This window comes from Scyliorhinus torazame, chromosome 8, assembly GCF_047496885.1.
Source record: "Scyliorhinus torazame isolate Kashiwa2021f chromosome 8, sScyTor2.1, whole genome shotgun sequence".
NCBI classification, from domain to species: Eukaryota; Metazoa; Chordata; class Chondrichthyes; order Carcharhiniformes; family Scyliorhinidae; genus Scyliorhinus; species Scyliorhinus torazame.
In genome coordinates, this window is record NC_092714.1 from 87,011,744 (window position 1) to 87,029,382 (window position 17,639).

General features: G+C 43.3%; 1 protein-coding gene across 7 annotated transcripts in view; it reads right to left on the bottom strand.

Moving 5' to 3' along the window:
* The window catches only part of LOC140427991 (zinc finger and BTB domain-containing protein 20-like), a 502,007-nt gene that overhangs the window by 17,798 nt on the left and 466,570 nt on the right, over positions 1–17,639 (bottom strand). For 6 of the 7 annotated variants that reach the window (XM_072513922.1, XM_072513920.1, XM_072513923.1 and 3 more), the window contains 2 exons: positions 11,504–11,632; positions 8,258–9,877 (listed from right to left, as the gene is read on the bottom strand). In XM_072513922.1, the coding sequence (XP_072370023.1) occupies positions 8,258–9,877; positions 11,504–11,570 (1,687 nt within the window). In that variant the 5' untranslated portion in view covers positions 11,571–11,632. The remainder of the gene's footprint in view (positions 1–8,257; positions 9,878–11,503; positions 11,633–17,639) is intronic. The other variant, XM_072513927.1, reaches the window with a different exon arrangement.

A 17,639-nucleotide genomic window follows, 5' to 3' on the forward strand; every position in this document is an offset into this window, starting at 1 on the left:
TATGTACCAACTGGAGGACATAACACTAACCTTGGCTAGTTTATTCAAGCATTTGTTTTTCTTATTTTATTTTGTCGTGGGATGTGGCAAGGCTAGCATTTGTTGCCCATCTATAAATGCCCTTGAGAAGTTCATCCTTCCTTACCTCCCTCCTTCCCTGCCCTCTGGATAAAGAATTCATCAACTGAACTATTGATTATGCCTGGTGAACTGTGTTTCTGCAGTCAAGAGCTTGTTATGCTTTTTGATTTACATGTTGGATATATTGGGGCATAACTTCCTTGGAGTGGCAATCCGATGCGGATTGCCATTTCGATCCCAGTTACTTACCCAAAATCCTGTCTCATCCGACCTTGCGACTCAGACCGGGCGAAATCCGAGTAGTGCAGCAGGTCCTCGGGGCCCAGTGTTGAATGCAGCTCAGTTCAGGCTGCACCCCCTTCTTTATGGTACTAGCTGCTGCAAAGCAGGTAAGCTTAAAGATCCAGTGATGTTTAATGGTCCATATCAGGGAGAGGGGGTGGTGGTGGAAGTCTTGGGGGGGGGGGGGGGGGGGGGCGAGGAAGCACGTGGAGGGAAATCTCTGGGATATAAAGTTGTGAGCGGTTTGGGACGTCCCCTGGGGGGCCAGGGGGAAACATGTGTGTGTGTATGTGGGGGGGGGGGGGGGGGCGCGGGGGGTTACTGGTGGTGTAACAGTTAGAACCATTCAATGTTTGGGATTTAAACAGTTCCACATAGTTCCCATTGCAGGGAAATTACCCACAGGTGTTTGCACTTACGGGCAATTGCTGTGCAAGCCCCTTACCTGTGAACATCCAAAGGGGATTCCCCAGCACATCTTTGGGGTAAACCCCTACAATATGACACCCTTGGAAGTTGAAGCCCAATATTTTGATTTAGTTTCAATGACATCTCTGATATGGAAAACTAACATCTATTGGGAACCAGAATATGTCATTATTTGCACAATATCTAGGTAAATATTGTCAGATCCCAAGGCAGAATAAGGCACCCAGAATCACCATTCTGCTTACTGAAATATATCATTCCGACGAATCTCACCACTGGTAAGCAAATAAATAAATGTTCCGTCCGACATCGGCCATAAATAAACAGAAAAATATATTTAACAAACAAGAAAGCAAAATGTCCTTGTACAGTACAGGGATTTGGAGTGGAGCGAGTCATGGTCACGATAAGGGTAGGGGGGTGGCTCATAGCTGTTGTCAAGAGTTCTCATCCTCCTGGCTCCACATTTAGGTAAATATATTTTAAATATGTACCTTGTTGGATGCACTCTGAAGTAGTCCCTTTAAGGTCCTTATCTGAATATGCAAAGGACACGATACCCATTTTAGGCAATAGCCCTGGACATCTATTTGTTTTGTCAACACCAATTTGTTGGGCCGCTGGGCGGTACGCTTCCAAGTTGTAAAGGCACTGCATCTGAATGAGTCTTTACGTATCCTAGTTTGTGAGAAGAACCACCACAGCCAATATCCTTGATTAACTAATTAACCTTGAATATTCAGAATAGCGACCTAATATCTGATAAGTACAACCTTAATTGGTCATCTCAAAAAAAGACAGTATTTGAACCGACTCCTCTGAAACTCCGGTGGTTGGTAACCAATAGCAAGTTGTTGATTAATTTTACTGTCAAAAATCACTTCTTCTGGAGCCGCAGGAATCATAATCAAAGTAGCCTCCTGTAGATGATGCATACTGTAGTCACTCTCCCCACTTCTCTGGTCGTCACCTTTTGTTTTTGGTTATCGAGTCCAGTAAGCTTTGCTATCCTGAAAGGTCTTGAGCTTCTTGCTGTTGTTACTTTTGCATCCAATCAGGCAACCGATGAGTATCCTATCGCACGCCTGACTTAAGCCTTCTAAATTGAGGATAGGCTTTGATGGATTACGAGCTATTTATCGCAGGGTAATCAACCTTTGCTCTCATCATGGCTGATCTAGATAAGCTTCTGGTCAATGTCATTCCTGAAGATGTTGACAGTGGGGGAACATGGCAATGGTGATGCACATATAAGGCAAGTGGAGTTGGCTAGGCTTTCTCCTGTTTAATATGGTCTTTGCCTGACACTTGTGTGGAACAAATGTTGCCTGCCAGCTGTTAACCCAAGTCTTGATAGGTAGTTTCATTATTGGAGGAGTTATGAATGGAGTTATCAATTAAATCTTTGACAACTAATTGGAGGGAAAGTAGAAATGAAGCAACTAAAGATGGTTGAGAAAAGGATGCTTTCCTAATGAACTTCTTTAATGATGCACTAGGGCTGCGATTGCTGGCCTCTGACAACCACACCTGTCTTTCTTTGCACCTGCTATACTCTAACCATTAAAGTGTCTTCCATTCAACCCACAGACTGACTTCAGATTTGTTAGGGTGCTTCAGTGCCATGCTCGGTCGATGTCAAGGGCAACTATTCTTACCTCTCCTCTGGCATTCAGCCCCTGTGCCATGTCGGAATGAAGGATGTGGTGAGGGCTGGAGCAATGTGGTTCTGCTGGAAGCAGCTGTCACATGACTGCACTATGAATTACTCCGTTTTCAATTGGAAGAAGGAAGGTGGCAATAACCCAGATTAGATTTATCCTGTTTTCTTTGTGAATAGAACAAACTTGGGGGACCTTACACATTGTCAAAATAGAAAAAAATCAAAGAATGGTTACAATACAGAAGGAGGCCATTCAGCCTGTCGGGTCCTTGCTGGGTTACTGCAAGAGCAAATCAGTTCAATGCCAGCGTCAGAGCTGTACTTCAGCAGTTTGGTTAAGGAAGCAGCTACTCTCACGTACAACTCTGCATCATATAGCCAAGGTGTTGTCAGTGCCCATGGCCTTTACTGCGCTAAGTCGCTTAGCAGATTCTCATGTGGAGTAAACAACATTAGCTGTATGTTGGCATCTGTAATGGCAGACTTGGGAAGAGGCCAAGCAACATTATCCACAAAACAGTTTTTGCTGAAGAAACTTACAAATGCTTTAAACTTGTCTCAAGCACTCAAATAATAGGCTGAACATTAATGGCGAGGCTTCCTCTTTTTGTTAGCCAATTTGTGGTCCCTCAGCATGCTTGACTAGATATGGTAGGACGACAGTGCTTTGTGCTGATCTGATTGTGAAACTAGTTAGCTGTCTACAGCTTGCTGCTTTTGCTGTTTAGCATACATGTAGTCTTATGTAATAGCATCACTAGGTGAGTGAATTGTTCCAATTTGTGCCTATTGCTGCCACGTCCACCTTTATTCCCATTGAATGATAATCTATCTCCTGGCATGATAGGAATTGAGGAGTGATGGAAATACCGGGCTATAAGATTATTAATTGTACTGGGATACAATTTTGCTGTTGCTGATTTCCCACAATGCTTGATGAATAAGCAGTCTTGGGCTTTTATATCTGTCTCTAGTGTGTCCCACTTGGACCATAAGTATATTGTTGTTACAAGACAGAGGAGGTAAGAGGGAAGATTGTCTGTTTAAGGACTTTGTGATGCTCAGTTTTATCAACGAACAGATGGAAAATTATATCTCATAGTAAAATTAACTCAAGGGATGTTAGGTGTAAGGCTCCATTACATAAATATTGGAAATCAACTGAAGTTGGTTAAGGCTCACAACTTTAAAGACTGACTCCTCATGAGTGGTACATAATCATCTTCAAGAAAACATTTCATGATACTATGTGCAAATTCTTAAAGATCAGTGCTAAGTTTGTATCTATTTCTTACATACAGATTGCCAAGTATATCCTTAACTTCTGGTGTTTACAAGATCATATCACACTCTTTATCACTTTTGGTGAGGTTTATGTTTCCAATTTATACACATTATATCGCACCAGGTTTCTGACGTGTGTCTTTAAGCTAGGCGTGAACGTTCCATACCTGCTCCAACTGCCAAGCTCCAGCACAGTTTCCTTCCCTCGCTGCTAACCAAAATTACAGTCTACAGGCCCAATACTTGCCTCTGCTCGCCACCCACCAAGCCTGCACCATTAGCCTTAAAGTGTGTTCCCTGTCAACCAATCTATTCCCTCTTCTGGCCTAATTCCTCCCCAACCCATGGCAAGAAAATGTAGCTTCTGGGATTTCTCCCTTTCCCCATTCTCCAGCTACCACGTAAAAATAAATCAACATCTAAAAAAGGAAGAACGCAAAGAACAACAACTAACAGAAAACCGACAGGAAAGGCAAAATATCAAAGGAATTCTCCGGTCGTTGCGATTCACTTTACCTCCCAGCAGCATGCCCCCGCCTGCGGGTTTCCCGGCAGAGTGGCGTGGTTACAATGGGAAATCCCATTGACAAGCGGCGGGAAGATAGAATCCCGTTATCAGTGAAAGGCGCGAGACCGAGAAACACTCGGCTGGGGGACTGGAGAATCCTAGCCAAGTAAGGTAAAGGGGTAAAGAGGAAGGCAGAGATAAAATGTGTGTCCGTGTGTGTGTGTGAGAGGGAGAACATCAAAAGATGGAATAAACTGAAGCAGTAAAAAAAGAGTGAGAGCAGAAATGATAGGAAAGAGAGGAAAGAGAAACACTGGCAACTGAAAAGCAGGAAAATAGAGATCATCTATCTTCTGACTTATAGTGTTTCTACTGTGTTTGTGATATATGTATATACACAAAGACAAACTCAGGGGAGGGAAAGAGAGAGAGAGAGATCTAAGGGCCTTTATTGAATCATGAGCAGTGTTGGGAGAAAATTTTGAGACCAGGTAAAAAAGAATTTCCTCATATCTCCCGGATTGTTTGCCAAACACATTAAATCTGTGTCATCTGGTTATTGATCCTTTAGTCATTGGAGAGTTTTTTTTTACCATGAATGTAGGTGCATAGGTCAGCCTTTGAAGCCTGGCCTCCCATTTTTGAGGAGATTTCTCTGGTGTGTGTAAGGCTGGTCACCATTTCTAACCATTACCGGCATGTAATGGAGAGAGAGCGTGTGCGCGATCTAATTGCCTCGTCCGGCCAACTTGGGACATGACAAGGCCAGTAAATCTCAAGAGGGGCCTCTCTCTGTGCCAGAATTACCCAAACGCAGGATAGAACGGCCTTGCCTTGGAGACCTCAAGCGGGCGCTGCTTAGCACTGGTCTCCACAAATGTGGACTAGTCGTAACGGGGTCTCCCAGGCGATCGGGGATCGCCGGGTGGTTGGGCTCTAGGCAGGGGGCTACCTTGGCACCCACAATGCCACCTGGGCACTGCCACCTGGGTGCCAGCCAGTCAACGGCAGGATGCTCAGGTGGTACTACCAGGCCGGCAGGGATACTGCTAGCATGCCAGGCTGGCAGTGCCATGGTGTCCAGGTGGCATGTTTGCTGTGCCAAGTGTCATGTGAGAGTCCCTTTAAGAAAAGTGTGTTTTATCATTTGGCTGCAGTGATGAGATTGTGTGGGTGGAGCTGGAATGCGATTCTGCTTTTTACTTTCGTTTTGAGCTGGAAGCTCTTTTTGACTCTGTGTTTTAGTTTTGCTTTCAGTTGGAGAGCTGCATTCAAACTAAGCAGATGTATACTGGTCTCTCTCTGTATGTTAAACAAGATGTTTGAATCATTTGATAATTTAAAAGTGATAACTATTCTCTGTAGAGAATTCAAACCTACTGTCTTTGTTAAAAAGCGTTTTGGTTCATGGATGTTGTTAGGAAAGTTACTAAGGGTTACCTATAGAGTATTGTATCTTTTGGGGGGTTACCAGTGTTGGGAGTTGGTAAGATATTTACTGTGGGTTTATAAAATGTTGACTGGATTCATAGAATAAACATTGCTTTGTTTTAAAAATACTTTAGATCTCTGTTGCATCACACCTGTAAAGTGGGTTCTTGTGTTCCCCATAACTAAAATATATTAAATGGTGTGGGTCAGGTGAACTCCATGAGATACTTTGGCGTTCTCTAAACCCTGGCCCATAACACAAGGATCAGACCCGTGGGTGCCCTGCCCTTATGAGGTGCGGTCCGGGGGGTTCGAGGCCCCTAAATTGGTTATTTGGGACATGGGTGGGGGTGGGGGGGGGTCCAGGGACCGTGGTGGGAGGGCAAGAGATTGACGCACCATTTAAAAATGGCACTCCGATCTTTTCCTGCACCGGCGAGCTTAACTTATTAGTGCAGGAAATGGGTCTAACTGCAGGCCTTGGCGGGGGTTCTTTGCCGAGGCCCGCAAAAGAAACAGATTCCGGTTTAATAGAGGTATCGTTCTCGGCGCTGCAAACGTTGGTAAACACCCTGCTAAACATGGCCACAACAGGACGCTTTTTTTCTTCATTAAATCGCGCTCTTTATCTTCGACCCCTGTGCATATTCGTAACACAGCCCATATGGCCTGCGTGATCCACTGTGCCCAGTTACACGGTCAAGTAAAGCATGCATTTGTTGGGTGAAACATTGAGGCTGGTTACTAATGCAAGTATAGCTCTTTGTGGCTGAAATTGGGGAGGGGGGGGGGGCGGCGGAAGAGAGTGTGTGTGTGTGTGGACTTATATGCTGAGTATATGCAAAGATACAGGGCTGGATTCTCGTCTGTCAGGATTCTCTGTTGCGCCGGCAGCCCGGGGATTTCCCAGCGGCGGGAATTGCACCGCGTCGGTCGCCGCCACACACCCACCCCCCCCGGGCGATTCTCCGGCCCGCAATGAGCCGAAGTCCTGCTGCAGTAATGCCTGTCTCGCCGGTGTGAATCAAACCACCTACCTTCCCGGTTGGACTCGGCGGCACAGGCGGGCTCCGGGGGGGGGGGCACGGTGCGATCTGGCCCCGGGAGGTGCCCCCACGGTGGCCTAGCCCGTGATTGGGGCCCACCGATCCGCGGGCGGGCCTGTGCCGTGGGGGCACTCTTTTCCCTCCGCCTCGGCCACAGCCTCCGCGATGGCCGACACGTAATAGACACCCCCCCCCTGCGCATGCGCAGGGATGACGTCAGCGGCCGCTGACACTCCCGCGCATACGTGGACTTCCGCCGCCCGGCGAAGTCCTCTCGGCCCAGGCTGGCATGGCGCCAAAGGCCTTCCTGCCAACCGGTGGAGCGGAAACCACTCCGGTGCGGGCCTAGCCCCCCCACGGTGAGTGCTTGGCCCCTAAAGGTGCGGAGAAATCCACACCTTTGGGGCGGCCCGACGGCGGAGTGGTTCACACCACTCCATCCCGCCGGGACCCCCCGCCCCGCCGGGTAGGGGAGAAGCCCGGCCAATATTTTGGCTGGGGTCAAACTAGTGTTTTTAAAAAATAGATTTTGTATAATTTCCTTGCGTTTGTACACTGGGTCTCTATTTTCAGAACAACCCGATGCTTTCATTTGGCTATTTGAGATAATAGAAAACGTTATTTAGCTAATGCACTTTAAATGATTTTTGTTATGTTTCTGCGACTTCATCCTTCGTTGTTCAAATCTCTTCGTAATCAGTGATGTCTGTGTGTGTGCTTCCCTTGGGACTTCCATTGCATAATCAGCTCACTATTCCTCGCAAAATGAGATGTGTCGTTTGCAAGCTCTTTCGTACTTTTCAAACGACTATGTAAAGAAAATGGAGCAAATCCGCGCCGTTTGAAATTGTGTTTCATGGAAACGGATTTGTTCCTGAGAAAAAATATTTTGTAACAGGCTGAGAAATCTAGCAGTGCCTTTTCAAAACAATTTTAACAGAAGTGAAATGTTTTGAACAAGGAGATACGAACTAACAGATGTCCTTTGATTGAGAAGCAAGATGTAGATAATGCTGAAATTTCACAAGTTGGAGTTGGCTGTGACCAAAACAGAAAGCAAACGCTCCTGAGAGAATGTTTCCCATTGTTGAGAGGAAAGGAAAGGAAATTCCATTCTAATTTGCAGATAACTAAGCAGTGAGAGAGGTGATAGTATTCTTATAAGACTTTTGACAGTCCAAAACTCTTTCAAGAATACCTCTCGTAATTCTTCTCCGATGGGCATGGTTCTTTTCTAAAGTATGCCAAGGATAAATGAAGAACTGAAGTATTTTCAGGTATACAATTTTACGCTTATTATGTTGAAATATGATTAAAATACAATTTAGATATTTGGATTGTGCGCAACTAAAACGTCTGAAGTTTCTATATTACGAATGACTAAAATAATTATATTATCAAGCAAACATGATTATTCATATTCTACAAACTATGAATGACATAATGTAATTTTAGTATTATAATCTGCAACATCATAAAAATATTTAGATATTACGACGTGATGAAATATTGGTACAATATTTATTCACTTACCTGTATGGACAAACATGTGTTTCACATAGTTTTGTTTTGCGGTGAAGGTTTTATTACAAAGAGTGCATTCATAGGGTTTCTTTTCAGTTTGTCCACTTGTACCCTGGATTGTTGACTGAGATTGTTGGGGGTGCAAGTGTGCAGTAAAATTTGTAATATTGGGTTGAGGAACTGTTATAAATTGTGTCTGTTGGCTTGTCAGTGGTTGTGGCAAGGTGAACTGAAACAGTTTGCCACTGGCAGTGCTCTGAGTGGTGAAAAGTGTTGGTATGTACGTACTCCCAGCAGTACCGATGACTGGAGTAGTGCTGGTTAAGGTCAGTGGCATTCTCAAATTTGTGGCAAGGGTGTCCGATTGCCGCAGATAAAGCTGGGTAGTTGCCAGTGGCTGAGTGTTTTGCGTCACTGAAATTACAGAGTTTATTGCAGATTGCTGCAATTCTTTTTCACTTGCAATGTTTCCATCACTGCTTTGAGGCCCTGTGGTGTCCATTTCAGTTTCGTAAGCCCTATCTGGGGAAGAAGGATTCATGCTGTCGGGCTGCTGGCTGTCTTCAGCAGGAAGCTCATTCTGTTCAGCTGGTTTTACATCTGATTGTCCCCCTCGGCTCATGCCAGCAATAAACTGTTGGTCTATTGGATCTGTTTCAGTCCCATTGGATGAGCTAACACCAGAGTCAAAGCTTTCTCCTTTCGGCTCACTCTCAGTACCTTCAGCTTGGTCAGTATCCTCATTGCACTCTTCGGATTCATTTTGCTCTGAAGTGTTTCTTTTCTGCTGCCCAAAGTAATCGTAATCATAGTCATCTTCAGCCTCCTGCTTGATGTGAACATTGCCCGCCATGGTCTGGATACGAACTGGCCGCGGTTGCTTGCGGCAGTGTGTGGTTTCTGGGGTGGAAAGATATCTCTCCATTTGCTGTGTCCGTTCTTGTATTCTTGTTATCCATGCTGGATCATTTAGATTCTCTTCTCCCAGCCGAACCAGCTGTGTGCTGTGATGGCTGACCACTGGTGCACTGTAGTGGGATCTCTCTCCTGTGCCATTTTGTACTGGCATTCCAGAGCAGGCATAAAGGGAGGAATAAATTCTTTCAACATTATGTTGGGAGTGGGCTTGCACATAGCCAGATTCAGTATCACTACTCTGCCCCGATGAACCAGATTCTGGTGTTCCTCGTGGTGTTACTTGGTTCGAGTCCCTTGTTGTCGAGTAACCACTGCTCACCACCGTTTGTGAGACAATGCGGGTGCATTCATCAATAACTGTTTTGATCTGCAGTATGCTGGCTGCTGTGAGGATTTGTAAGGCTTCACTTTGGGACACCCGGAGCACTCCACTGTACATGAAGTCAATCAACTTCTGAACAGATTGCACTGAGACTACAGATGGAATCTCAATGTCACTGTAGCCCAAAAGCAGTTTGTCTTGGAAGAAGGGGCTGCCAGCGGCCAAAACACAGCGATGAGCTCTGAGCATGCTCCCATGGATTCTGACGGTCACATCGCAGAAATGCCCCCGGTTTCGTTGCTCATTTAGTGTCTCGAGCACAGAGTTGCTGAAGTTGTGGAGGTTGATACTGTGAATGCGCTCTGTCATTCCCTTCCCATTGATGTTACCTAGTTTTGAACAGAAAATACTTGTTTTTTTCAGTTTCAGAAAGGTTAGCTGATGACCTGTGCAGAGAGATAACATGCTACTTTGAGTTAAAATCCAAATGCCCCAAATTCAAACAGTGGAAAAGAAAATGACACTGCTGCCCTCAAAAAAACAAGCATTAAAAACAACACTGATGGTATTTTCTTGCCATTAAAGTTCTGAAATTAATGCAGAACATTGTTGGTCTGCTATTGTCTGGTGGTAACGAAAATATTTAAATAAATATTTTAAACCAAAACTATAACTATAAGAACCGATATACATCAGAGTGAATAAAAGATATCTGTACAGATTGAGGATGGCAATTTATCAAATTGCAGGAACCAGGGTCAAGCAGATGGTTAAACATCTGAATGATGGGATATAGCAATTTTTTTTAGTATTGATTAACAATGCTTCGAATTATTATATCATTATATATTTAATTTTAGCTTTAGTCTCTTTTTGTCAGCTTATGTGCCTGCACTGATGCTGAATGTCCACGTGCTCCAGAAGCATGTTGCATATTGTAGGAGATAATTAATTATGATACCATTGCAGGTTCTCCAAATAATAACATTTTTAGATGATCACTAGGATAATCTATATTCAGAATCTATTCTACACTGTTTATAGTGATGACAAAATTAATTTCATGTGATCCCCATGATACAATATTGTTGGCATTCATTTCAACATTTAAAAAAATCTTTTATGTCCAATTCTTTAAAAAAAAATTTAGAGTATCCAATTCTTTTTTTCCTAATTAAGGGGCAATTTCGCGTGGCCAATTCACCTATCTTGCACTACGTTTTTTGGATTGTGCGGATGAGACCCACGCAGACACGGGGAGAAGGTGCAAACTCCACGCGGACAGTCACCTGGGGCTGGGATCGAAACTGGATCCTCGGCTCCATGAGGCAGCAGTGCTAACCACTGCGCCACCGTGCTGCCCCTCAAATCATTTTTTAAATTTTTTAAAAAGGGTTGGCATTATCTTTTCTACCTAATCTCCTATAAAACGTAATTTTACAATCTATTAAAAAAACATTTTGATTTTATTCAAGTATTATATAAAAGGGCTCATCAGCATTTCCCAGTATTTTGTTAGATACCAAGATGTTGCAAATTAAATGGGTGTTTCATGGTTGAACATTCAATAGAGAACTATCAATATATATGAGGAAATATATATGTGGGAGAGCAAAAATGAACAAGATGTGTAAGTCGGAATGATTACAGCCTAATAAAATGATGACAAAATGAAACTAAAGTTTAAATGATTTATGACACCCAAATCTAAGGATTAAACCATATCATTTGTAATCATTGCTTCCTGTCCATTTCATGGCATAATATATGTACTAAAATTCGTGGCAGTGCATTTTTAAATCTTTCTTCCCTCTCTCTCTCTTTAGGGAACAGGCATCAAGGCAGGTGCCAATAGCCATGATGCTCCATCGGATGAACACATTGTACATTGTAAGATTACTGAACTTTAATCTATAACTGATTACTGGAAAATAAAATTCTAATACATATTTAATGAGATTTAAAAATATTATTTCCATAATTCAAAAAAGATTACAAGGGCAGAAGTTTCTCACCACTGCAGATGTATGTGGCCACCATCTTGAAAATCTCCTTGTGTGAAGAAAGAAATTCATGGGCCATCTCCTCTCTTGCAATTGAGCATATTACTGGAATGATTCATGGAGCTAAGATGTTTGACCTTACTGTATATAAAGACAAAACAAAGTTCAAAAACTACATGGCTACTTTTGTATGGTACAATTTTGTACAGTACCCAACACTGATTTTGCCAACTATATTATACAAAGCCACAGAGCTAAAATCTAGCTCAAGTTATTTACCTAACACAGAATGTGATCAGTATTGACCTAAGGAGGCCAGGAATTTTATGTTTCACCAGTACCATGGAGATTCTCAAAATGGTGATCAAAAACTGAGGATGGGGAAGGAAGGTTGGATGCTAAGAAAAACTGGGAACATATTTTTATTATAAGTTGTGGGAGAAATAATGAATGCCAGTTATTTTATAGATACTGCTGGTACAGCAAGATGCACAACATCAATCATAGTGGTTAAAGAGGGGTCCTGAAGTTCTGACAAAATACGTTTGAATTAAATAAAATGAACTCTCAAGCAATCTGAAATAACTACTGGATCATTTTTCGAGACAATAATAAACATTGCACCCCAAATTATTAATCAAAAGCCCTGACTAGAAATTAGCCTGGGAAATTTGGCAACTTTTCATTCTTCGTTTTCATTCTTATTCATTCTAAAGGCATAATTAAATATGATTTCACCAAAACAAAAATCATACAGAAAGACAAATACAGTGTTATCGTTTCACATGTATGCCAACATCACCCAGCTCTACCTCACCTTCGCTGTTACTAAACAAGTAAAATGCTTATCTGACATTGAGTGCTGGATAAGCATAAATGTCCTCCAATTGAATATTGGGAAGCCTCAAACCATCATCTTTGCACCCTGCTCTGAACTCTGTTCCCTAGCTACCTTCATCCATCTTCCTGGCAACTATCTGAGATTAAACCTGACTGCAACATTGGCGTCATATTTGACTGCAAGACGAACTTCTGATCACATATCGGTGCTGTCACAAAGACTGCTTATTTCTGCCTGCGTGACATGGCCCAATTTCACCCCTCCCTCAAGTCATGTGATGCTGAAACCATCATTTGCACCTTTGTTACCACTAGACCTAATTATTCCGACACATTCTTCACTGCCCTCCCACAATCTACCTCCGTAAATTTGAGGTCACCCAAAATTCTGCTGCCCATGTCTTCAATCACACCAAGTCCCATTTCACTGAAGGAAATATAAACCCTTTTATGATTCTTGTATCTTTTATAATTTTTACACCTTTTGTATTATGAATTATTTTGGTGTGTATTTTGAATGAGCTCCAGGTAGATGAGGGGTTAACTCTAAATATATATTTGACTAAGGAATAAAGCCTGTGTGACTTGATAAAGATAACACTGCAACAGGAATGGTTTGAACTGGTAGTGTGAAGAGGAAAAGGGAAGTAAGGGCAGGTGTCTGAGCTACGTTACTTTTGTAAGGGGCAATGTAGAGTCCACCCCGAGTTTTAGAGAAAAGCAAAACTTATTTCATTTAACACCATAACTATTATGAACAGCTCCAGTAGTTCCCTACCGGGTCTTCTTTAGTCGGGGTCACACATGAACCTTGTTAAGGGTCCCCCGCCTCCTTGTTGGGGGAGCTCATATTCTTCAAGTGTATAAAAGTAAGTTAAAATTATAACTTAACAAATAAAATCGTTCCTTTGGTTAAAACATATATTTATCTTTTTTGTTTCTTCTCAGCACTTAGGTTTTCAGTTAGTCAGATCACTGTGCAGAAACTTGACATCGGTCAAAGAGGCAATCTTAAATTAAAAAGGATTCATCACACAAACGCAGTGGGATCATTCCTACCCCATAAGACCCATGTGGGCTATAACAGTTATCAGTTATGATTGAAGGATATGCTTTGAAATGTACAGATCAATGGACTTTTGAGCTATGACTAAATGACAACACCAATTATTAAGTTCAGAAAATGGTCATAAAGGTCAAAGTTAACAATGGACAGTTTAGCTGTTGACCAAATGCTGTTCAGGTTATGACCATGAGTTAGTGACAATTGTCAAATGAAATAACAAGATCAAAGCATGATGGCAGCACCAGAAAGCAGGAGAGCCCCTGGCTGCAGAGGATAAAATAAATCATTCAAAGAGATTTGTTGAATGCATTTAAAGCTACAGGGAGAGAAGGGAGCTAAATGTGCTTTTAGCGTGGCAGGAAGCAAGAACCATTTGAACGAGGAAATCAATTGTCTTTGTTTGTTAATTATAACTTTTGCTGTTTTTTTCCTGCAAACTCTGCATTAAACGTCTCCTCATCTGGAATTTGTCTGGTCTCTGAACCTCTTTGATCACCTATCGTCCCTGTGCTCGCTGACCTACACTGGCATCAGGTCAAGCAAAGCATAGGTTTTTAAACTTTCATGCTTGTATTTCAAATCTTTCCATGGTCTTGCCTCTTTCCATCTTTTAAATCTCCTCCAGCTCCACAACCCATTGAGATATCTGTGTTCTTCTAATTCTGGCTTCTTGAGTATCCGCAGTTTCATTTATTTATCTGTCTCGGGCTTACACTCTCCAATCCACTCCCTACACATCTCTCTCTTCCTTTAAAATGCTCTTTATAGTCTACCTCTTTGAACAAACGTTTGGCCATATGTCCTCATATTGCTTTATGTGGCTTGGCATCTAATTTCTTTTTTCCTTTGTTCTTTCATGTGGCCTGGGCATCTCTGGCAAGGCCAGCATTTGTTGTCCATCCCTAATTGCCCTTAAACTGAGTGGCTTGCTCGGACATTTCAGAAGACAGTTAAAGAGATAACCGTATTGTTATGGGTCTGAAATCACATGTAGGCCAGATTGGGTAAAGATGGCAGATTTCCTCTCTAATGGACGTTTGTGAACAAGATGGGCTTGTACAACAGTTAATCATAGTTTCCGTGGCCACGATCACCACTGAGATTAACTTTATATTTCAGATTTATTAATTGAATTTAAATTCCCCCCCCCCCCCCAGGGGTGTGTATAATGTCAGGTAAATGCCAATGTTGCAGCTGTACTGAAACAGTTTGGCTTGTGGCATGATTTGTTCTGGAGTACAATCTTCAGTATTACTGCTGGAATGTTGGCAGGGCTCATGGCCTCAGAAGTGTGCAGTGCCTTCAGCCGTTTCTTGATATGAATTGAGTTAGCTGAAGCCTAGCAACTGTGATGCTGAGGATCTTAGGAGGAGGCTGAGACGGGTCATCCACTTGGCACTTCTGGCTGAAGCTGGTTGCCAATGTTTAAGCCTTGTATTTTGCACTGAAGTGCTAGTCTCCCCCATCATTGAGGTTGCGAACATTGCTGGAACCGCTTCTTCCAGTGAGTTGCTTAATTGTCCACTACCATTCACAACTGGATGTGGTAAGAGTGTAGAGCTTTAGTCTGATCTGTTTATTGTGGGATCGCTTAACTCTGTCTATCCCATATTTCTGCTGCTGTTTGGCATAAATGTAGTCCTGTGTTGTAGTTTCATCAGGTCGAGACTTCATTTTTAGATATGCCTGGTGCTGCTCCTAGCATGCCCTCCTTCACTTGTCATTGAAGTGTTCATCTCCCACATTGATGGTGGCAGTAGAGGGGGAATGTGCTGGGACATGAGGTTACAGATTGTGGTTTTGAACACAATTTTGTGGCAGATAATGGCTCATAGCACCTCATGGATGTCAGTTTTGAGCTGCTAGATCTCTTCTAAATCTATTCCATTTAACATGATGGAAATGCCACACAATGATGGGATGAAGGGTATCCTCAGGGATTTTAAGATCAAAGTCTGATCTGTCTCTTCAGGTGGATATCATAAATCATTCTGAACGTTTTGAAGAAAGCATGATATTCACCCAGCCAATAATAACCCAGCCAATGGGGGCGGCATGGTGGCCAGTGGTTAGCACCGCTGCCTCACAGCTCCAGGTACCCACCCAGGTTCAATTCAGGCCTCGGGTGACTGTCGGTGTGGAGTTTGTACTTTCTCCCCGTGTCTGCGTGGGCTTCCACCGGATGCTCCGGTTTCCTCCCACAGTCCAAAGAAGTGCAGGTTAGGTGGATTGGCCATGTTAAAATTGCTCCTTAGTGTCCAAAAGGTTAGGTGGAATTACTGGGTTACAGGGATGGGGTTGAGGCGTAGGCTTCAGTAGGTGCTCTTTCCAAGGGATGGTGCAGACTTGATGGGCCGATTGGCCTCCTTCGGCACTGTAAATTCTATGATTCTAAGAACTAGTACAGGATATTGGTAGCTCAGGACAGGTAAGAGAAGATGAAGGGTGGAAATGTGGCAAGCGGGACATTGCTTGCAGAAGATAGATGCACGGATAAGGCATTCAGCCGCAGTGTGGAACAGGTAGAGTGGATGTGGGTGATGTTGAAAATTTTGAAAAGTGCTCTTGATGATGGATAGTACATAGGTCCCAAAGTTCATTTTTGGTTTGAATAATATGTCAAAGTTTTGTCAAGTGACCTGGATCAAAGTCAAATGGAAATGCGGCACAGGTGAGATTTGTTGAAGAGGTAGGAAGGAGGGGGAGAAGAAGGTAATGTGGTAATTATTGGATTCAATAATTCAGGGAAAAAAAAAATTGTCAACTGCATGTTGCATTTCTGTTGCCAGGGTGAGGAACATCTCAAATCAGCTTGAGAGAATTATGGAAAGGGAGGATGAGGGTTAAACTTAATTTTCCATGAGATCTGGGCTTCGCATAATGCATTGTTACCCATCCCTAATTGCCCTTGAACTGAGTGGCCTGCTGGGCCATTTCAGGTGGCAGCCAAGAGTCAACCACACTGCTGCGGCTCTGGAGTCACAGGCAGGCCTGACAAGGTAAGGACAGCAGAGTTCTTCCTCAAAAGGATATTTAATGAACCAGTAGGGTTTTTGTTTAATGACAATCGATCATAGTTTCATGGTTACCATTAGTGAGACTAGCTTTCAGTTCTAGATTTATTAATTGAATTCAAATTCTACCAGCTGCCGTGGTGGGATTTGAACCCATGTCCTCAGAAGTATTAGCCTGGGCCTCTACAATTCAAGTCCACTGACATCACATCTATGCCACTATCTCCTCCTAGTTGAAGAGTTTGGAGAGCAACGGAAGCAAGGAGCTAAATTAAAGAACAGGATTTCAGGGGTTAGAATCTCTGAATTATTGCCCAAGCCACAAGTAAATTGGTGTGGGGATAAAAAGACTAGCGGGTGACTATACAGCAGCTGAAGCAACAGGGTAGAAAAGTGGAATTCCAGATCATAGGGCACTCTCATCGGTTCTCGTTTAGGAATGAACTGCACCTTTAGGGCAAGTTCCACCTCATTCTGGCTGGGACCATATATAATCATAGAATGGTTACAGAACAGGAGGTTTTTTGGTCCATCATGCTTGTGCAGGTTCCCTGCAAGAGAACTCATCTAGTTCAACTCCCTTGTCCTTTCTCAAAAGCCTGAAAAAAAACTTTTGTAGATAATTATCCAATTCCCAGGGTCTTAGAACAAAAAGGGCGGTCGCAGGAATTTTAATCTAGCAAATGGGGGCTGGTGGAAAGGCTCAGGTGAAAATAGCAGTATAATGTAATTTGAAAACAAATGAGAGTGGAGTACTGATCAGAAATTGATTAACGCCCGAGCCCAGGGACAACGGAGGCAGCAAAAGCAGGGAGAAGGCACAGTGAAGGGAAATGTCGAAAATAAGTTAAAAAACGGCCGTGGAAAAAAGCGGCTGAAAGTCCATCGGGGAGTGGAAAGGTCACCGCGGGGACAGCAAGGAAAGTGGAGGCTGGGGCACCAGGGGAGGCCGCATTGCCCACGGCTGAAGAAATGACTAAGGTGATGGCTGTGGAACTCGAAAGGCAGTTCACAAAACACATGGAGGCGATGAGGAAGGAGATGGGGGTGGCATTGGAAGTGCTGGTTGAAGAGGCGATTGCCCAGATGAGGGCGGCGGTATTGAGCGCAGTGGCGGGGGTGTGGGGCAAGGTGAGGTGCTGAAGGAAGTGGAAGAGACATTATTGCAGCACAGTGATCAACTTACCTCGATGGGGAAGGAGATGCGGAAGGTGATAGAGATCAACAA